General features: G+C 37.7%; 2 protein-coding genes and 1 long non-coding RNA gene across 4 annotated transcripts in view; 1 reads left to right on the top strand and 2 right to left on the bottom strand.

Annotated features, from left to right (window-relative positions):
* Positions 1-351: 351 nt before the first annotated feature.
* Positions 352-5,362, bottom strand: EAPP (E2F associated phosphoprotein). The gene is made up of 6 exons (XM_053945300.1): positions 5,246-5,362; positions 4,608-4,789; positions 3,872-3,970; positions 3,422-3,545; positions 2,470-2,589; positions 352-969 (listed from the first exon to the last, which is right to left on the bottom strand). The coding sequence occupies exons 1-6, from the start codon at positions 5,317-5,319 to the stop codon at positions 705-707; spliced, it is 864 nt and encodes a 287-aa protein (XP_053801275.1). The 5' UTR covers positions 5,320-5,362; the 3' UTR covers positions 352-704.
* Positions 5,363-5,448: 86 nt separating this feature from the next.
* On the top strand, positions 5,449-7,441 carry LOC128790007 (uncharacterized). The gene is made up of 3 exons (XR_008431607.1): positions 5,449-5,564; positions 6,528-6,671; positions 7,353-7,441. It is a non-coding gene; the product is annotated as an uncharacterized LOC128790007 (long non-coding RNA).
* SNX6 (sorting nexin 6) overlaps positions 5,645-21,770 on the bottom strand; it is a 29,809-nt gene continuing 13,683 nt past the window's right edge. For both annotated transcript variants that reach the window (XM_053946420.1, XM_053946419.1), the window contains exons 8-14: positions 21,299-21,404; positions 18,835-18,910; positions 17,524-17,563; positions 16,283-16,369; positions 15,229-15,388; positions 14,088-14,173; positions 5,645-7,488 (exon numbers count right to left, since the gene is read on the bottom strand). In XM_053946420.1, the coding sequence (XP_053802395.1) occupies positions 7,435-7,488; positions 14,088-14,173; positions 15,229-15,388; positions 16,283-16,369; positions 17,524-17,563; positions 18,835-18,910; positions 21,299-21,404 (609 nt within the window). In that variant the 3' untranslated portion in view covers positions 5,645-7,434. The remainder of the gene's footprint in view (positions 7,489-14,087; positions 14,174-15,228; positions 15,389-16,282; positions 16,370-17,523; positions 17,564-18,834; positions 18,911-21,298; positions 21,405-21,770) is intronic.

Here is a 21,770-nt window from a genome sequence, read left to right as displayed (position 1 = left end):
CAACACTTCTTCCCAAACTGTTCCTTTGTGGGTCATTTTTCCAGAGTGCAGTCCTTCAGGCTCAGCCTGCTCCAACATGGGCCTGCCACGGGGTCACAAGTTCTATCAGAACACCTGCTTTAGTGTGGGCTCCTCTTGCCGTGGGTTTGCAGGTCCAAATTTTCCTCCCCACTGGGGGAGAGGGTGGGAGGAGTGAGCAAGCAGTTGTGTGGCCTAATTGCCAGCTGGGGTAAAACCGTAACACAGACCACGTGTGCAAGTCTACCAAGAACAACAGCCTAATGACATCAGACATTCTGACTGAATGTTGTTTATCCCATGCTATAAAATAACCAATGCAGCTATGGAAAATCAGTTACTATGAAGTATTTATTCCAAGAAGCTGTTCTAATACACACTGAGATAATGAAGGGATAGTATATATACAGGGAATGATCATAATATACAGATCTTACATGGTATTTACAAAATATTTAATCCCCAATGATACAACCGCCTGATGGTGGGAAAGAATATTGCTCTCATATACACGCAGTTAACTGTATGCCTTTTATAAATTTTGCAAAAAGTCCTACCATTATAAAGTTCTCAGATGAAAATGCACATTTATAAGACCACATTTTCAAAAAGGCGAGCATGCCTGCATTTCTAACGCTTCCCACGCTCTTAAAAACAACACAGGATTTTCCCCCCGCATTTACGCGTTAGGAGTGGCTGGCCAGAACATTGAAGAAGTGAAAAACGTCATCTTTATCCATTACTGCTACTTCAGTTGAGCATTCAGTACACAATACTGGATGATATATTTCCTCTTCTTCTTGATTTGATTGTATAGAGTCAATTTCCTTGCTGTGCTTCATTTTCTTACTTCTTCTCTTTACCTTCTTTCTGTATTTCAGTATTTCCTCTTTGTTAACAACACAGTTCATCACAAACATTGCTCTGTACTGTGTTTTGTAAGATTCATGTCTATGGAGAAGGGGAGAAAATGCAAGTCATACCATTCATACAATTCTCCTTCCAAGAAATCTGTTACCATCACTGAAAGTGGGATTAAAGACAGGAAGTAACATGCCAAAGGGCTGAAAGCCAAATAAATAGGAATTTTATAAACAGAAGTCACAGCTACAAAAATAATAAAAACATAGAACTCCAGCCATCTGTTGTTTTTTAAGGCATTAAAAAAAAATAATGTCTGCTGCTAAAAGAAACACCCTGGAGTACAATGGTATTGGTAGTGCAGAATTATGCATTGCTACATATACCTCATAATAGTAAAAGATCAGGAAGCAGTGAGTGTAAATGACTCGTCTACTGGCACTGACATCCTACAATGCCGTGCAAGTCTGAAATTCCTTATAAATAAGTAGTATCATTGACATATCACACTAGAAGCAGCATGTCTAAAACAAGACATAAAATTTCAGCTGTCATCAGTCTTAACAACTGTGTATCTGGAGTATGTAGCAAAATTCAGTTCTGTAGTTCAATTTAACACGATGTCCCTCAGGCTGCAATTTTACAGCAGCCTAAACGAACACAACAGTGGCTGCAGAAATCCAATCTCGAATTCTGCTGGCTTATTGCTTGTATGGCTGTGCTGAGCTACTGCAGTGGATTAAATCCAAGAAAGACCAGTCTGACAATATAGTTTTCTGTTAGCTTAGCAAACTGAAATACTTAACTACAGAAAAAGGTCAAGGAGTACCAGAGCCAGCAAAGCAAAAACAGAGAAAAACAGCACCCAGTACTTAGATGATTTCAGGCTGCTGTGGAATTTCATCCTCAATCACCAAAAATACTCAATAAATGACAAGTATTTTATTGCTCATTTCAGAAGATTTCTTTCTACTTTACTCCCACTTCTAGAGTAATTTCTTTAGCATGGGTTAGCAGCACTAACTAGGCCTGCAATGCAGTCAGATACTGAAGAGTAGCAAAACACACTGTGCACTCTCACCTAAATACCTTCCTGGCGCTTTAAAATGTAACTATACTCAAAACTCTAACTGCTGAGATTCAAACCAAGTAAGAATACACTATCTTTTATTTTGCTTAATCCTCCTTTAACAAGACATTTTTAGACAAAAATAGCCTAGAATTGTTTTATGCCTCTAAACATCAAGCCAAAATATATATAGATAGGTATCTCTAAAATCCTCAATCTGCCTGAAATGCCTGTTAAGTCTCCACGATTATTATTTTAAAAAAAATTTACCTACTCCACTATGCTAACGTTCTACCCTATTCTTCCCCATCTCCACACTGCAGGTTAAACTGATCATCACTCTTACAAACCAGCATCTAACCCTAAATCTGACTCACATCTACCTGCCTTCTCGTTATTAGGGCCACCTTGCAAGACAGAGTTGATAAAAATCCATAGATCAAACTGAATATACTAACAATACTACTGACCAAAAAAAAAAAAAAATTACAAAAAGACCCCTTATTGTTCACTGTTGTTACCTCTGGCAGTCCAGGCATAATGTTGTCATGCAAGCAGGGCAGTTCAGAACAGCATCACTATTTGGAACAGCTGCAGGTTTTGTCTGCTGCTGCTGGGGTGCTCTTCTCTGGTTACGGTACCTACCAATTCGAGAGAGGAGGAAGCAGAGCCAAGAAGTGAAATTACACGCCCTTGCTGGTGGTCGTATCAATCCAATGTCAAACCTTTCTTTGCATTAAAATACACCTATTAACACTCGGCTCATCCTGGACACCTTTTGCATTAACTCAAAGAAGATAAATGAGAAGGTGAGGGGAAAACTTGTACCAGTATCTTTTGATTTACAGAGTATTTTCACTCGGTGAGACAAATACATCTGGCATGAGAATTTGTGTCTAACAACCCTCTCCTCTGACAAAGCAGGTAGCTCAAGTATGATCTCTGCAGGCAACATTTATTATCTTATTCATAGATTTAAGTGGAAATTTTACTTCTGCTGCAACAACCATTTTTCTATTTCAACCCTCAAAAAACCCTCATAAAAGTAGCTTTGTATTGTTCCTGTTTTCTCTGCACATTTTTTGGCTTGCTAAGTTCAAAGTTTTCCAAAACCGGAAATTCAGTATTTATCAGGAACAAATATTAATCAGCAATCAAATTATCTTGCAACATCTTAATTCACAGCATGGTTGTTTAGATGAGATTTACAGACAAAACTGGCTTAGAGAATTTGGAAATCTTGATTTTAAAAATTTTGAAGTTTTGTGTCATTTTGAAGACTCAACTTCTAATATATACAGCCAAAACATTTTACAGGCTTTTATGGTTTTTTATGCTTTAAGTTTATATATAAAAACTAGTTTCATATCATGGATTTGACAGCACCAGCTTTTTCTCTATATTTACCATTTTAATTTAAAATTTTCAGTTGATGTTAAGCATCTTACGATTCAAGTATTTATGGTTGCTTACCCTCTCCTCTGTGAGTCTACCCACTCTTGGTCTCTACTGTCTTCTTCTGGGTCATACAGCAGCTCATCATTGGAGAGAATCCGACGTTGCTGATGTTTTCTGTTTTTCCGGACATCCTGTGTATCTGGAAAAATTTGTGCAAGAATACGTTACATCCATCAGACACAGATTATCAAAATATACAATATACAATTTCCAATTTTCATTTTCCATCCTTGCAATAAATCTTAAATGCCTGGCTCATCTCTCCTCCAAGTGCATGACCCCAAAGCATTACACTGGGATACATCAAGGAATTGCAGGATTACACTGAGATGATACAGGCTGGTAATTCCCCTCAAAAATGCTGCCTTCAAAAACAGCCTCTTGACCCCCCACAAGAGGATTTTACAGGATCTGAGAGAGTGAGCGGTACTATAAAGATGCCCTCCTCTTGCTTCTGTTATTTACCTATTTTATCTTCATCCTCTGAATCAGAATCAAAGTAAATGTCATCATAGTATTTCGAAGTGCTGGCAGATCCAGTCAGCCCAGTACTTGAGGAAGTACCTACAGGTGAAATTAGAAGTGGTAAGAACACCCCACTAAAAGGACAGCAAGTATATACCCCAAAACAAATCTTTACTTTCAAGTTACTCAGTTCAGAGCGCTCTGTTCTACCTGGGTGTGTTAAATAACAGCTCTCCCAGTTTATTCCCACACCCTTTTCATTCACATCACTTGTGCTACTTCATTTACAGGCATTCTCAGAGCAAAGCTGCTCCCTTCTCCCTCAAAGATGAACCTCAGGTACCATTTGAAAGAAAGTTTCTCCCAACACTCCCTTTAGACACAGAGGACACCACATCAAATATGCCTGTCTGTGCCCTACAGAAACACACAAGACATCTTTAGTCATGTGAAAGAAATACAGGTGTGGCACATTGTTTCACAAATTATGGTTACAATAAAATTCACTAAAAAAAGTCCCCCAAAATTTCAGGATCACAGAAGTTCAAAGATGCCTAGGTGAACTGCCAAGCAGTCACAGCCACTCTGCATCATAATTCCTATTCTGTGCTGTATGGATGTGGTGATGTAAATATTGCTACATATTCTTAACTATACAACCAAAACCCAAATATGATTTGGCCCCTAACACATAATTCATTATTTCATATGCAAGCAGATGTCAAGCTTGATTTACCCATTTCAGGTGATTTCCATTTGCCTTCCATAGTCTTCATGGTGGCGTTTAGTTCTGCTTCCATTTCCTTTTGGAACTCATCATCGCTGGAAGACTCGCTCTCACCAGTCAGGTACTCCCGTATCAGCTTCCGCTTCTGGTCAGGAGTGCCATGCAGGAGCACGTCCACCTCATCCTCTGAGCTACAAACATTGAAGTGGTACACACCTAATTATTAGAAATAGGCTAAAACGTGGACATAGTCACTTGCAGAATGAATATCTGAATTGTGTGGGTGCACTCCTATGTTTATGGGCAATGTACCTATTAAAACACTTTATTAGCTTAGGGGTATTAAAGCTCTGGTTTAAACGCAAAGGAGCTTCAGCCGACTGCGTGCAGCCTGCCACAATGCCCCCGGCAGCTCTCGCTCCGCGCAGGGGGCTGTGCGCTCAGAAATATAAATACGCCGGTTTCAAGGAAATCGCCGCGGCTGATGTGCGATGTGCGGCCGATCCTCCTGCACTCCGCGGGCAGCCCGGCGCTCACGGCTTGGCACCGCCAGCGTCGCTGCGCGTCCGGGCCAGCACACGCCAGGCGGGGACCGGGGCCCGCCGCCGCCGGCCCGAGCCCACCCCCCGGCCGGCAGCTCCAGGCACCTGCTGAGCGCTCGCTCCTCGTCGCTGGCCTCCTCCACCACGTAGGGATCATCCTCCTCCCGCAGGCGGCTCATGGCGCCACCGCTGTGCTCGCCCGCTGCCGCAGCCAGGCCCGGCCCGGCCCCTTCCGGCCGCCCGGCGGCTTCCGGCGGCCGAGCCCCGCCCGGCCCGGCCGCGCCCCGTCCCCGCCCCGCCCCGCCGGGGGAGGGCGCCCCCGCCGCCATGGCCCGGGCGACAGCGGGGCCCCAGCGGTTCCTGGGCCGCCCCGCAGCGAGGACCGGGCAGACGGATCTTTTCCCTTTTCTCCACGGAGCTGCAGGTCCTCGGATCACGTTTTAGGCACTTTTTTTCCAGAGTTACCGAGCCAGAGTTAGAGCTTTAAGAGACACACCCAATACCAAGAGGCTTGGAAAAAATTTAATGAGCTAGTAACACTCAACAGCGAGGACTAATCTAAAAACTGTTCCCACATCCTACTTAAAATATTTACAATATTGTTAACTATATATACATTGTCATCGTTGTCCCTTGTAGTCTATTTATAGATGAGTTCCTTAGGAATTATACCTGTTATATCTAGAAGATGAACAGCACAGTATTAGTGTAGTAGGCATTGCTGCGAATACTCTCTGTACTAGGTAAGTTGCCAAGGCCCACTGGGCACTGGGCATCGTAGCCTGAGGTGATGGGTAGATGAATCAAAGCACAATGCAAACTTCTCTGCCTTTGCAATGTTTTGATGTGCAAGGCAGCAGGGTAAGTATATGACACTGTGCAATTCACCCTATCTGAGAAAAACAAAACAAACCACACACCTCTGTGCGGCAGTACAGGGCACCTGTAATCACAGAGACATTGACTTACACTGATCTGCATTTCCAACCGTACCATTCACCCAAACGTCACTGCTCCACTGAAGGCCTGCAAACAGCACGTATTGCTTATAAAGCAGCAATCCCACTGTGAAGAGCAGTTCATCAAGTAAAGCCTCATTTTATGACATCGTGAAATTACACAACATAGCAGCACCTCTTGGAAAAGGGTCATAGTTCAAGGAAGGGAGACCAATCAATACAACTAACAATACGGGATTCATAGCTCTAAGTCTTATGTCCAGATAGCAAAATGAGATCCTCTTAAGACACTCCTTTACAGGGGATACCTTCACTTTTTTCCTGAAGCAAAACATTTTATCTGTATGACAGTGGGGCAGTATTACTTTTCACTGATATTTTATGCACCGTCTGAACTCCCTTCTGCTACTTTATTTCCCCTTTCTCAGAAGAAACTCAGGAAGTTCTCTCAATTGTATTTCTGCCAAAGAAACTGCAGAGTCAGCCACCAAGCTCAAAACAATTTAAGTACACTGGATAGGAAAGTCACAGACAAACAGATAAAACCTGAGAATGCAAGTGAAAAGTACTGGGTGAGTAGTGTCAGACCAATCCAATACTTAGTCAATGTTTTTTACAGAATGAATAGAGAAAGAAAAAAATTAATCTAATTTACTAGAAAATACTAAGCTTATAGATGATAGAGTGTCTGCATCATTTTAGAAAAATCACTGATTTCATGGTTTATTTTACAATAATTGGATTAGTCTACAAGTTAAGGCAAACATACTAATGCATCTGCTTTTCTTTTTAAATCATAGTTATAAAGATTACACAAAGTTCTCCAAAATTTCTAAGAAATGTTCACAATTGAAAAAAAGATAAGTTTTTTGATAAAAGTACATGGAAAAAAAAAAAAAAACTAAGACAGTGTATACAATGCCATTATAGTAACAATATTCAGATATCTAATGGTAATATTTAGGCCATTTGAACAATGTGCTTCAAATGGTGATCTCCAGAAATTACTTACAAAGGTAAATAAGATTGCAGCCGTATCATAGTATTCATAACATGAACATTATTATATTGGCTATTTTCACAAAACCCGAGCATTTGGTTTCTGAACAATGAAAGCATATAATGATTAAATAAACATGAATACGTATGTATAACAAGTATGCTGTTCATATAGTCTGGAGCTACTTTCACATGTTTAATTCTTTTGAAAGAAGAAGCTTGCTTATGTGCACTTTGTCAAATGTTTTCTCCAGGGAATTGTAAATGCCTATTTAAAGTCATGAAAACAAAATCCAGAGGAGGGCAGCCCTTGTTAGTGGGAGGACGGAACGTAGTTTATGTGTCACCATTTAACACTGCCAGGCAGCTCTGCAGAAGCTGTAAGTTACCCTGTAAAAATAAAGAAAAATATCACATTTGTCTTCTTTCTTTTAAGCTTGTGACAGAACAATGTTTTTTAAATAGCAATGACATCACTAAAGAAGAATAGACAGGTTTAAAACTTATGGAAAAACATGTAACTTTTGTATAAAAAGTTTTTTTTTTAATATAAGAATATAGTGTCATGGAAATAAAGAGAGCCAATTTGAGATTCAAAAATAAGCACTTAATACCCTTTCATGTTTCTCCCTAGAGGTCTAGTCTGGCCACAAAAACTATTCACTGCAGAGCACTCTCTCAGCAATGAAATTCACAGTTGCAAAGTTTAAAATATTTTATATAGCAGGACCATTGCTCTGTCTCTAGAAAGAGACCCCCTAAGTGTAAGTATTCATGTGTTACATTGAATACTGTATTCATCAGCAAATATTAAAAAATTCACAGCACTCAGGAGCTCCTCGCTTATAGCAGCCATTTGAGCTGACAGCTTTGTTCAAGGAGGCGGCCCTGTTAGAAAGACAGCAGACTGATTTACATGCTTAGCCAGGTGATTTAGCCATCAAATTGAGTCTAGCCATTACAGCTGGAGCTACAGTGACTATAAGAACATTAACTCAATTCTAAGCCAAGCTCTGGCCACCTTTCCACAGTTTTTAATCTTATTTAAAGCATTCTGGCTCTACTATAAAAATATACAGACTGATTTTCAGGTATCTGAATGAATTTAGAGAATCGATACTGTTGTGAATTAAGCAAATGTGATTGATAAGCCAGAATTTACTTTGCAGGAAAAAAAAACCCACCAAAACAACTCAGTATTCATATGTTCATTAATTTATATGCTTACATCACTTTACACTACTAGCTATTCACTGTTAAGTACCTGTACTACATTTGTTCCCAAATCTGAAATCTCTAAGAAAAAAATGTCAGGCTGTTGACAGTGTTAAGAGTAATTTCTATCAGGTTCAGATAAAATGCAAGAACAAAGCAGTCTGAATGCCCAGTTATCCACACGGAAGAAATTGCTGACTTCTAAAAAAATTTTTGGATCAAAAAAGAAACATATAAAGAAAACCTGAGACACACAAAAGCATGTAAGTATCTGTGATTTGAATGCTTTTCATAAACATTCCACAGAAGTCCTTTAGAATTTGTAAATACTTTTTCAGTTAAAAGCGCTCCAAGTGACTTGTGATAGATAAGGACATTCATCCCTCAGCTGCCAAAGGTAAAATCATAATTCTATGCCCCCTTCAGGTTCTTATTATCCAGATTAAGCAATTAACTGATTTAAAGGCTTGAAAGCAGATGCCCAGTTATGCCTACTAAATCCTTCTCAGTCTTGTCTAGAAGACAGCAATTTCAGTTACAGCTTCAACAGCTTTTTTGTCTCTTTATGTCTATACTGGCAGAGGACAGTCACAAGCTATTTTTTAGAAGACTTGTAATTTGGTGACATGAACGAGTTCTGTATAAGCAAGATACATGAGGACTTGGTAGCCCATCTTTGTGGTGTACAGGATTCATAAATTTAAGGTCTCTGCTACTGAAAAGCTGATTCTTGACTGTAATGATCTAATGAATTGAAAGGAAGTCTTCAGTCTTCAAATGGAAGTCAATGTGAAGTACACTTATGGACTGCACACATTGCCTGTAACTAAAGTGTGACAATAATCTTTTGGCCATCTTATTACAGAAGCATGAAGTATTTTTGTAATTTACAGACCATTATGTAGAACTCTAAAAAAAAAAAAAAAAAAAAAAAGAACGTTACCAGGACATTTGTGCTGGTTTTAGCTGGGGTAGAATTTATTTTCTTCTCAGTGGTTAATATGGGGTATGTTTTGGATTTCTGCTGAAAATGATGTTGATAACATAGAGATGACATCATTATTGCCAAGCAGCTCTTACTCGTCTTTTCTGCTTCTTGTTCTGGCACGCTGGAGAAATGGCTGGGGGTGCACAGGAGTTGGGAGGGGACACAGCTAGGACAGCTGACCTCAAGTGACCAAAGGGATATTCCAGACCAATTTGACATCATGCTCAGTATACCAGGTGGGGGAAATAAAAAGGAAGAGGTGGGCATTCAGACTGTTGTCTTCTCAAGTCACTGTCACACATAATGGGGCCCTGCTCTCCTGGAGATGGAGGAACATCTGCCTGCCCATGGGAAGCAATGAATAAAGTCCTTGCTTATCTTTACTTGAGCACACAGCTTTTGCTTTCCCTGTTCAACTGTCTTAAACTCAACCCACCAGTTTTCTCACTTTTCAGTTTTAGTTTCCAGCTGAGGTTAAACCATCCTTTACACCAATGTCCTGTTAAACCAACATCCTTTACACTTCAGTCATCTCCAGACTAAGCCAGCCAGTCTACTAAAATTTTCCAAATAGGCACATAATTCATTTTCATTAGATCAAATTTACAAAGTACACAAGAACCACCTTATTTAAATTATGCTAAATCAAGGACAATAGGAACTGTGAGCCATTACTCCTTGTGGCTGCAGTATCTGACATACTTGACTTACATCACCACAGCTTGAGAAAGTCCAATACATTCAGATTCAGAAAACTGTTTCTTGCCAGCTCACACTCCTAAGCTGTAATACTAAAATTATTGGCAGAACCACAGTCACAGAAACATCCTTTTCAGGGAAGAAAGAATTACTGACAAAACATTTCAGCAAATCCCTTAGAACTGCATTTTGCTTACTTCTTTCTTCTGTCAGTTCCAAACAGACATCTGTTGCTAGTACACAATAAATTCTTTTTCCAAAAAAAAACAGAGAGGCAAGAGTGTATATATTAATATTTGTGGAAAATGTATGTTTCTGTTTCTTTACGTGAAGGAAGTGGCTGTCTTACTCAGTTACAATTCACATGTCAAAAGACTCCGAATGTACAGCCAAGGCTTTGAATGCTCTAAGTATATGATTATAACCATAGCAGTTTCACCAGCTATCAAACCTCCCTTCCTGAACATGAAATCCAACACAGGAATACCTCAAAATCCAACCATTTAAAATACTGAACAGTACACCAAATGCAGCTTTTGCACCAAAACAGCCGAACACTTACTCAGGGCTTACATTAGCTACAGCTGCATTAAGTTATGAAGAAACACAGAACTAGCAAAACAGAAGCTAAGCACTACCTAGGGGGATAATCACCCAGAATGGCCACAGAAAAAGAAACATCAGTATGTTCAGAGTAGGTCACTGACCAATGATAATCTAAAGCTTCAATTTGGCAGCTATTCTAAATAAATCTAGGGTACATGCTGCTGCTAAGAAGGCAGCTCTCTTTTACTGACAGACCCTCTCAGACAAAACTGTGTCTTTTGATACAAGGGATGTTGTGAAAACAAGACAAAGTAAAGCTTAGGAAAACCCAGAGCAACTTTCAGCGCCTTCTTACTATGCAGCTGCACACATAATTGTGCCAACATAAGGAAAAGGAAGAGTCATGCATCAGCATCCTTCCTGGTAGCAATCTGCCCTTTCATCAACTTAAAACAAATTCAACCCACAGCCTGATTTTTAGCTTTTTCAAAAGTCTTGAGTTGTATTTCAAAAGGATAAGAGGATATTAACAATACTTCCAAGAAGTATGTTATAGGGAAGTAGTATGAGCATAACTGGGCAGAGAGGGTTTACTTAGAATTTTTATGTCCAGTGTTCCTGATTTACTGAGATTATTTCCCTATGGCCCTCAAGTCTTCTAGAGCTACAGGCAGGTATAGCTCGCAAAATGCATGCTGTGCCTCAGAACCTTCTCTCAATTCTTTGGTCACTCTGACTTCTTCTGTGCAGCAGCCTCTGTACTTTAGGATTTGTGTTTTTCTTTCCACACAGAGCAAGTAACTTTAAACTGCAAGTCAAGCAGCAGCCTTCACTGTTGTCTGAATTCCTCCAAAAGAGCCTCTCGGGCGAGTTCAGCACCCACTGCTACATCATATTTCACCTCTATGTTTTTTGTGTGAGGCAGCTCCAAGTCCAGAAGACACATAGCTGGACTGATCCAGAAACAGATGCATCTGCATGGCATCTAGTCTGGAGGCACTCACTACTGAAAAAGAAAACCCATAATAGAAGACTTCTAGCAAAAGGCTGCAGCGGTGGGTATCCATTGTCCCCACACCTCTTCCCTACTTAGCAATTTTGCTGGAAGCAAACACTTCGACTTGGGTAACAGGTCATGTTGCAAAGTTTGTCAGTGCTGTGCGCCACACTCGACTGACTAAGCAATTGCCATTTTGTTGCTACTAAAACTTCACACGCCTACCTCCAGTAGGTGCAAAGGCACAGAGACAGAGACTGCCAGCATCAGTCAAAGTATTTAGCCAAGAACCTAGAAGCAGGGGGCTTTTGATCTGATGTAATTAATTGACTGCCTACGTGAAAAGCATGGCTTTCTTTTATGTTTCTACTAGTCCTCTTCTGGCTGTACTTCAAGAGGAATTAGGTGTCTAAAACCAGCCCAGCTTAACCCAGTCAAAACCAGGGCTACCAGTTCTTGAAATGGAAGCACTGTTCATGACTTGCGTTTCAGTCATGTTCCTCTAGCACTGCTCTTCCCACATCAGGGCACAATACTACATCCAAAAAAAAAAACCCAACAAACAAGCCTTTTAATATCTTATTTTTCCCTTTTATGGAATTAACCTAGAAAGTGTCCACCAAACCATTTCATACTTCAATAGTCCATATAGACTAATAAAGACCTATCCATAAGACTCTCTTCAAATACCTTGGTTACTGCATTAGTAAGAACATTCCCCATTATATAATGTTGAAAAATACAACCTACTGTACTTGTAAATTTTGTAATAATCAAACCCAGAATTCAAGGAAAGAAAAACACAGCAACCAAACCAATCCATCTGTAGCAGATTAGCTTGTTTTTAAATATGAAACAGTGGCATTGAAAAATTTCAAACCTAGTGAGAAATGAAACATCCTTTCATTCAACAGGTTACAGTATTTGTTAATGTTTCAAGATTTATCATTCTTAGTCAAAAAGACATTTTATGATTATAAAGCTTTAAAGCTTCAAAACTGCCTGGTGAATGTTGTGCTCCATGATGAAGTAGGTGAAAAGGGTCAGCAAAAAAAATTCATCTTCAAAAGCAGAACTACAATTCAAAGCTTCTATTACAGCTTCATGGACTCTTCATTACTAAATTTACTAAGACAAGGTAAGGCACAGACAGACTATTCAAAGAAATTAGTGTTAAACACAAGCTGTGGCAACAAACTAAAGCTAAAAATCTTCAAGCACTTCCAGGTACTGAGGACACAGGAAACACATATCAAGTTGAAAGCTACAGAATTTAAGCATCTTCCCCTTGCATTCTGCAGTTATTAGCTGTCAAAATTAAAGAGAATATTATTCCAATGTTGTGACTTGCATAGTTAAAAGAAATGATTCTTTAATAGAAGACAGAGACATTGTCAAAGCATTCCACTTCAAGGCATGTGGAGACTTCAGCAAGAGTCAGTTACAAGAGATGATGAAGAGTCAAAGATTGAAGCAGAACAGAAGCATTCCCTTACACAATTCCCTTGCACAATATGGCAAATCAATAAAAACTGTTCAAATAAGATTGTTAGGACTATTTAGAGTAAGGACTGTTCATCTGAAAAAAGAGTCATGTGTTCCACATGTTACTGACTGCTTTACCAGCAATACATAAATATCTCATTAAGCTGAACTTACACCTACAAAGGTCTTTAAAAAAAACAGTCCCCCAAACAATCCTTTTTACAGCACACAGTTTTACAAGCAATGGGTTTAGCAGAATGAAGAATGACACTATCAACACTACTGAAAAGAAACTAAAGCAGCAATACACCTCTTAACAAGTCCTTTCAACATATATATATTGAGTTAATTCACAGCTTCCTAACCAATGCAGTTTCACATTTGAAGAGAAATGCTAAAGAACTGATTTTTGAAAGAAAGCTGCCTCCAGATATAAGACTGTTCAAATAAGAGACTGTTGTAGTCATCCGTGAAATCAAATACATTGTGAAATTTAAGGACAGTACAGGCCTGCTAAAGTTCTTTTCCCACAAAAATTTATTTTCCTGAAAAGGCTATCTGCAACAGGCCTCTTTTGTTAATGGTTTAGAGTTTAAAAGGCAAAAAGGTTCAAAAAGCATACTCATCATAACAGACAGACCAGTGTGATCTCATGCTTAATAACCTATACACCAAGTCCCAAAATCTGGCTAACAGGAGAAACCGCTTCCTATCTCATAGTGAAATGGAGAGATTAAGTTTTAAAAATAGGTAAGTTTTCAAATTCTGCAGATGTAAATACCAAAGAGCCAAATAAAACTGAAAACTGAAGGCAAAACTGTCTTCCAGGATATGAGTTTTCCAAAGGCACCTCAAGCATACCAATCTCTCAGAGATGCTTCACCTATACTTCATTTTCTCTTTATTAAAGAAATTTCATCTTTCTGGACAATGCTTAACTTAAAATTCACCTTCCTAAATGTGAAGTGTGTATCATACAACAACTGTAGCCATTTTGGCTAATCAAGCATATAATGTTCAAAATCACTTGAAATGTAGGCCAAAAAGGATCACAGTTACCTTAGCATGCTTTAATTCCAGTTCTGCTAGTTCCACCAGATTTTTTCTGAATGCTGCAACTCTTCTTGTCTTAAAGTCTATCAGTTCTATAGAAAATAAAAATGGACTCATTAACAGTATCCCTGCTAGTGACTTCAGCTATTAAAAGACATTCCTTCAGGATGAAGAGGTAAAGGGTGAGAGAAGAAAAAAAGAAAAACCTCACGTTTAATCTCAGCACCTTCTGAGCTCAAAAATACTGCGACTCGGTTGGAAGAAAGCAAACCATCACTGCAGTTCCACACCTCTAGGTAACCTTTTGTGGACACTAAGCTCTTTTGAAAAAAGACTGCCAAGTGGATGCTTTTAACATTTATTTCTCTTATTCCATCTGCACTCTTCTTTCAAGGCTGATACTTGAAAGTCTTCAGGGAATATACTAAGCTAAAACTAGGAAGAACAACAGTATGCCTTCTGCATATACTGTTGTGGCTAACAGGATCACTCCTTCTCCACTGTCTCATAGGAATCATTAACCAGATTTACAGGCTCAAACAACTCTTCAATGATAAAAACAGGAGAGCATGGTGTTTAAACCTTGAACAGATCTGCCACAAATGATGACTCAGATACTACTAACTCACTGAAGTATTAACCTAAAAAAGACAGTAAGTTTCCAGAAGAAAAGTAACATGTAAATAAGGTTCCTTTTCTCCATTAATTCTGTAATTCAGTAAAATCTCATTTCATTATTTCTCCCTTCTCCCTACTACATCCCTATGATGTAGTATCATATCTGTGACAGATTGGTGCCTTCAAAGAAGAAAGCATAAAACCAAAAGGGGAATTTTAACAACACTAAAATATTTGTTTGCTATTACTGCTAACAGTTATCATTTCATATCCTAGCTTATGTATGTGGAAAAAAAGGCTTAACACGTAATTTGCACCTAGACTTTGCTCTACCTATCAGAGCTATGACAAGCCAAAGAAAAATATAATTTGAACTTTCTAAAATAAATAAATAATAATTAAAAGATAATATTTCTGCTTAGGAAACAGTACAAAAATCTATTCTTATTATTTACATTAATTCTCATTAATAACATATTAAAATGTTAATTTTCAAGTAGTAACATAGGATTAAGGACCACCCAAATACCTTGTTTTGCTGATTCAGAAATTTTCTCAAATTTCTGACAGCATATTTGCTGAGTAGTTTCAGCTTGCAGCACATCTTTATTTTTTGCTCTTGCTTTATCCAATGCCTTATTAGCATTTTCATAATCCACTAGTGACCTAGATCTTCTATACAGGAGATCCTATTAAAAAAAACAAAGGTTGTATGGAGTTAAGATTCTACCCAAGGATTTTATAATATTCCAAGTAATTTTAAAAAATCAAATTAATTTTAGTCCTTGTTGCTGTATTTCAGTTCTTAGTAAATTATTTGCATTCACTTTACTTCATCCTCCAAGTCACAGGAATGTCCATACTAGATCAGATCCACAACATAATACTGTTTGGTCTCCATCTTGTCTGATAGAAGCTGGCAACAGATGGCTTAGATCAAACTCCAAAAGCCAAAGAAGGCAAACCATTGGAAATTTCACAGCTTCTTAGATTAGAAACAGACTACATTTAGATTATGTATCTGAAATATACACAGAGCCCAAGAAGCAGTAGTAACATTTTTTGTGCAACAGTTCATGATCTTCTAACTACAGACATTTACTGTCAAATGCTTGCTCATTCTGTGATGTTATTTAATCATCTCACATCAAACAATAGTAAGAATTAAATTTTCTGTAAGCACAGAATATCAAATTCAGCCTGTGTGCTCTTGTATCAGCATTAGTAGATTATATGGAATACCCAATTTTAATATTTTTTTAAAAAAGCAGAATTGCTTGCAATTACAAACACCAAACACACAGCAAACACGAGAACAGCCTTTCCACTGTTTCTCGTTACTGCATGATTTGGTCTTGACAAGTGGCTTACTCAGTTCCACACAGTCAGTCCCACATCAGCAACTACTTTGTTATTCCTTACATTCAACAGAAACAGGTTTTACAGCTAAGGGAAAAACTGCAGGCTAGAGAAGGCAGCATTTTAATCTATCTGTATTGTGAGCTGATGATCCCATATCACTTTCTCTTTTTTTAATGTTAAAAAAAAACATATTTTCACTGAACAAGACCCCATAGATTCACCTTAGCAGCTTGAGATTCCCTAAGGTAGTATTTCAGAAGATCAGAAAGCTTAAGATCTTCATCAGCAGATACCCGAGCCTCTATTTTCTGGAGAAACAAAACAAAACACCACCATTAAACAAAAAAACAGTAAGCAAAAGGATCAATTTAAAAACATCCAGACTTTGGATATTCATTTGTATTGATACAAATTAAATGTAAAATATGCAGTACAGAACAGATGGTCTTTTTCAAAAACTATAATCAGGCATTAATGACAGGATACTTAAAGATACAAAATGAGAAGCAGTATTAGGATTTTTATTTTAAAAAAATTAATTACAGTATTAAAATGTAAGGAATAAGCTACTCTGTGAGCAGTAACTGACAACTGGCTTTCTATATTAAAAACTGCTTTTTTTCCCCAATAGCAATTATATTTATCATATGCTAGAAAAAATGTAGAGAAACAAACTTATATTAAGGGTTGCACAAGCAGCTTTATGTTGTTGGTGAAATCAAATAAAAACAAATTGTTAATGGACTATTGCCGACTAATTGTGTAACTGCACATGCTAAATGGTTTAAAAAAGCAATAAACTAATTTGCTTGCATTTGAAACAGATTAGAAATAGAGTCTGCAAATGCATTTTTTAAACCCTAATTTAAAAAAAAGATTTCTGAAATGCAACATTTTTGAGTCAAAGCAAGTAATTCTGTTAATTTTCTTTAAAGTATGTGTTTATGCAGATACAATTGTCAGTTTAGGAAATGCACACATTTTTAATTTGAATGTTTTCCTGATACATGACATACATCTTCTCTCTACCAAGCCAAACAAGTAAGGCAAAAGAGAAGATATTTGAAATACTGGTTACAAGCATAAGCAACATTACTTTTGAGTCAAGTAAGTGCAAAAACAGATCTTGGCTTCAGAAAAAAAAGCAGCATGACCTCCATTTTTTTGGATTAAGGATTCCATTTCTTCATTTCTTTTATCCATAACAAGTTCTGTGATTCCCAGTAACAAGTATGGAAGATCTCTATGCATTTTAGAGGAACAGAAGGGTATTACAGCTGACTGCCTAGAAATGTTTGGTAGACTGAGGAGTCCTAGGGTTCATTTTACAAAACATAGGACTGAAATCTTAGGCTTTCTCATCCCATACTACACATTGCTTAAACGCTCCATTTAAAAGCACCCATATCAATCCACATATTAATGCCTTGTTGACACATGATGTCTGTTTCATAGTACATACCCTCGTTTTGTCAAATAACTCTGACACCTTCAGAAAAAACCTGTGCAAAGGAAACAACTCATATTACAACATTGTTTTGAACAGTCTAATTATTTTCTAGAACTCACACTATAGCCTGTGTCTGGCAATAAAGATTGCAAAGGCATTGCTTACAGTTATAATTCACAGAACTCAGAGAACATATTAGTTTCAAACTTCAAACGTGTGGCAACTGTGCAATGTAAGAAAGGCAAGGGACAAACAAAGCATAACAGATGGATATTTTTAAGTAAAGAATAATTGCTCAGCTCCTCAAGGATTCTTTATGCTTCTCTGAATTAAACCCCTAACACCAGCACCATGGGCAATGGTCTTACACTATTAGCAAGTGTCCTTTACAGAAATTTGAATGTACTTTTCTTCACACAGTAAACATGACACATGTCCTACTTGGAATTCAGGGATGCTGAGCAACAGTGTGGAAACATCTCCACTGCAGGAGACAATACACGGCTTCAGTCTTACAGCAGACTGAATTACAGTCAAATGATACTATTTTGACAGAAGACAGATGTGATTTCTGACACACCCTAATAGACTACAACAAATATCAATACTATCATCAAAGTATCTGGTATATAAGCTATCACCACATCTGGAATTATATCACTGTAATTCAGGTAAATTAGAGAGTTAACTTTCATGTCCTACCTGTTGTCACACTGACACCAACATCACACTAACTATGTGGGTATGTTGACAAGCACTGACATCTTTAAGCTAGTTAACTAAGTTTTATTGTCAGATACACCAGACTTCATCTTCAAGCAAAACACTGAAAGATTAAGCGACAAACACCTGTACGTAGAGACACCTTTCTGAAGTTATGGGGATCTCTGTCAATTCCTTTGTTTTCCCAAGGGCAGTAAGCTTGCCAGAACAGCAGAACTATTTTTCAGGATGTTGGTACACTCAAAAAGAAAATCCATATACTCAGACTAAGACCTGTGCTTGCTGCGTGTAAGAAAGCATTTGGAACATTTTTTTAAATGGTGAAGAAATTGTGGGTTTTTTCCTTATTTGATGAGGACTTTTCCATCTTAACTGTGCAATTTTCTACAGACTATAGAAATTAGCATTTTTTAACAGACAAATATTAAAACAAAACTGTTAAATGCAGTCTGCTAAAGAAATTAAATACTAGAGAAGAAAATGTTTTAATGTGATACAGCTGTAATAAATTCTGGTTTTCTCCTAACAAGAGTTACCAATCTCAGCAGGCCACCATTAAGACACAGCAAATTACCACGTAGGTTATTAACAATATCTTACTTGCATATATCTGTGGAGTCCTGTGTTCCTAATGCATATAACGAAGAACCAATTCTATTATAGTCATCCGCCACATCTAGAAAAACAAACAAGCACTTGTTTTACTACTTCATTCCTCTTCTTTCTGAAAATTTTGGAATTCTTTTCTTCAAAAATAGGTATTTTTCTAAAAGGACATGCTTTAACACAAAAGTAGAAATAAAATTGTGATAACATCACTTAATAGGAAGGAGAACTTCACACAGTAAAAACAGTACTTTCACCAAATTGCACAATCTGTAATTTACCTAGGAGTATTTTATGCAATTAGAACCTGCTAGGTGAATTTACTGTGCAACTTTTTTAGGTTTTACTTTGGTGGAAAATGTACAAACTTAATAGTTAAAGTCTGAATTTAAATTTTATTTTAAAACTCTTTGGAAAAAAAAATCACAGTTTAACAGTAACAGACAAATACAGCACTATATACACAACACATTTTCTAGCACATCCCCATTTTTAGGAAACCCTTACATCTTCAACAAGGAGTCACTGGTTAAAGTAGCATTAGTTTTAAATCATTTTAAACAATGAAATTAGAAGCAGTATTTGTAAGAAGGCTGCATAATTTGACTAGTGAGGTATTGCTATATAATATGAAAAACATAAAAAATAAATCTTTGCATACAGAGCTTTTTAAAAAAGCTTAAACTATTAACTCAATGGATGATGAAAACTAGCAGATCCAAGCAAAGAACAGGAAAATATATTTGTTTGTTATTTCTGAAGTTTATATGCCTTTAAGCAGAATTATTTTTTCTTAATAACACAACCTTAACAGATTGAGTGGGTCAGCTTCCACATATTTCATTACTCCATACATCATCAATGCAGCTGGTTACAGTGAAAAATGGTATTAGGAAGCAATTAATCTCCCCTTCTATCCCTCCAATTTCAACATAAAAATTTATTTTCTGGTGGAAATAGCAAGTTGGTGTCTATGCAAGACCTGCATCTCTCTGTTGATCATGTTATCCATAAACTACAGACTGCCCATTTACAAAACAGGTTTGCCAGGTCACTGCTCTACTCCTCTAGCCAGAATTTCAAAAGGTGCCATTTCTCCCAATTCACAGCTTGACAGAAGTTGTCAGTAAACATTGTATGTGATTTGAGCCTGGAAGCCAATGAAGCTTTGTCATGAGCTTGAGCAATCTTTCTCATCAGATCCTCTACAACCTCATTTCAAAGGATTTTCCCACTTCTACAACTAATGTAAACGGCTTTCTCACTCTGTAAATAAATCTTGGCACCTCATTATCATGAATGAAGTTCAGTTCTCATTTTATGAAAGCAACCAAAACCACCAGAAACCACTTCAGGTGGGAACTGAATGCAGACACAGGGCCCTTAGCTCATTTAGCCGTAACTGACTCTTTCCATTTTCTAGCATAGATACTAAAACTACAAAAGACTCAGTGTTCATGCAACAGCAAGAGAAGCATCTGAAGAACTCAGAAAATTCTTAGTTTAACATCTTATCCAATATCCATTTTAGAGATCTTATCAATGGAGATTCATAAAAGGTTTGTCACCTGGTTTTGTATGAACTATATTACTGTAGACAGCAAAAACAGTATCTGTAAATCAGACCCAAACTTCAAGGAACAGACAGACTATGGAAGATCAGTTTTGATTTATCTAGGCAGAAAAACTTAAAATCAAGAGCAACACAGGTCAATTTCTTCTGAGCTTCTCAAAACACAGTAATCCTAAATCAAACACGATAGTCCTAACCCAAAGATTTTTCATTTTCTCAAATAAATGAACTGCACTTGAAAAGACCATCTAGAGCTTTCAGAAATCAAGTTGGCTAGCACTCAGCTCATGAAGACAAATCAATAGGCAAGTGGTAAATCTTGTCTCAGTAAGAAAAGAGATCCTGCAAACCAGGCTACTCAAGGTACGCCTTCCTGTCTCCACGCTAAATGGCTAAAAAATGGAAACCCAGTCTAAAAACAATGGCCCAAACAGGAGTTTGCTACGAGCAAAGGTAACTGTTAGCAAGGTAATGCAATGCCCAGTTTGCCAAGAGACTGCACTTGGTGGAATCAACCACATCCTATCAAGAACAACTGCACTAGGAGTAAAATCACATGTACTGCCATATTACCAACCTCTACACCTAAATGACTAAGTCAGGCTTCAAAAAAATATTAATACTTAAAGTGTATTTCTTTTCAAGCAGACAGCATGAAGCATAAACATATACTCAGTGTTGCACCAGGCCATTCTTACTCCATCCAGTCTACTGCAGCAAAGCCTAAACTTAGAAAGCCAGATTGAACTTCAGACTCTGAAGGCTACACTTGGAGAAATGAATTCACTTTTCACATGCAGAAAGTGAACTAAAAATTACTTCTCCTCACTAACAACTTATGTACACTTTAACCAGTACTATTTTTACCCTGGGAAAAAAACTCACTTTTATGTGATCTTGTCATTTTATCAGATTTGGCAGAGGCATCTTTGACTCGGTTGTGATATTCTACAAGGAATGTTCTCTCATGTTCAAAGAAGTCATCCACATCCTACAAAAAAGGGGAACGATTAAAAAAAGAGGATTTTACCCACTCTCTACAGAGCAATTGAGTAAAGTTGTACATTTCACTGTTCCTGTGACAGGAAATGCATCTGTTTATATTCTCTAAAACACCATTTATACAAACTGATTTCTTCTCCACTTATATCATGATCTTAAGTTTTATTAAGAATTTAGTAAGAATTAAGAATTTGCAACACATATCCTAAAGGTCTATATAACTAAACATGAAGGAATAACAAAGGGTCACAAAGGGAGACAGAAAAATAGAATACATGTAATCTACTTAGAAAAAGGGGAGAAGGGATGAAAGTCACCCAGTAGCACAGAGGCTGCGGTCTCAGACAAGATGATT

Source organism: Vidua chalybeata, chromosome 6 (genome assembly GCF_026979565.1).
Source record: "Vidua chalybeata isolate OUT-0048 chromosome 6, bVidCha1 merged haplotype, whole genome shotgun sequence".
NCBI classification, from domain to species: domain Eukaryota; kingdom Metazoa; phylum Chordata; class Aves; order Passeriformes; family Viduidae; genus Vidua; species Vidua chalybeata.
The sequence above is the reverse complement of the archived record's forward strand: the minus strand, read 5'-3'. Positions and strand labels throughout refer to the sequence as shown.

What these genes read in the sequence shown, in the direction of transcription:
- EAPP (XM_053945300.1), bottom strand. Translation starts at nt 5,319, where the DNA reads ATGAGCCGCCTGCGGGAGGAGGATGATCCCTACGTGGTGGAGGAGGCC. An exon ending in AGAGGATGAAGATAAAATAG is followed by an intron (nt 3,546 to 3,871) that starts GTAAATAACAGA and finishes AAATTTTTCCAG; the next exon opens with ATACACAGGATGTCCGGAAA. An exon ending in GTAGACTCACAGAGGAGAGG is followed by an intron (nt 2,590 to 3,421) that starts GTAAGCAACCAT and finishes TCGAATTGGTAG; the next exon opens with GTACCGTAACCAGAGAAGAG.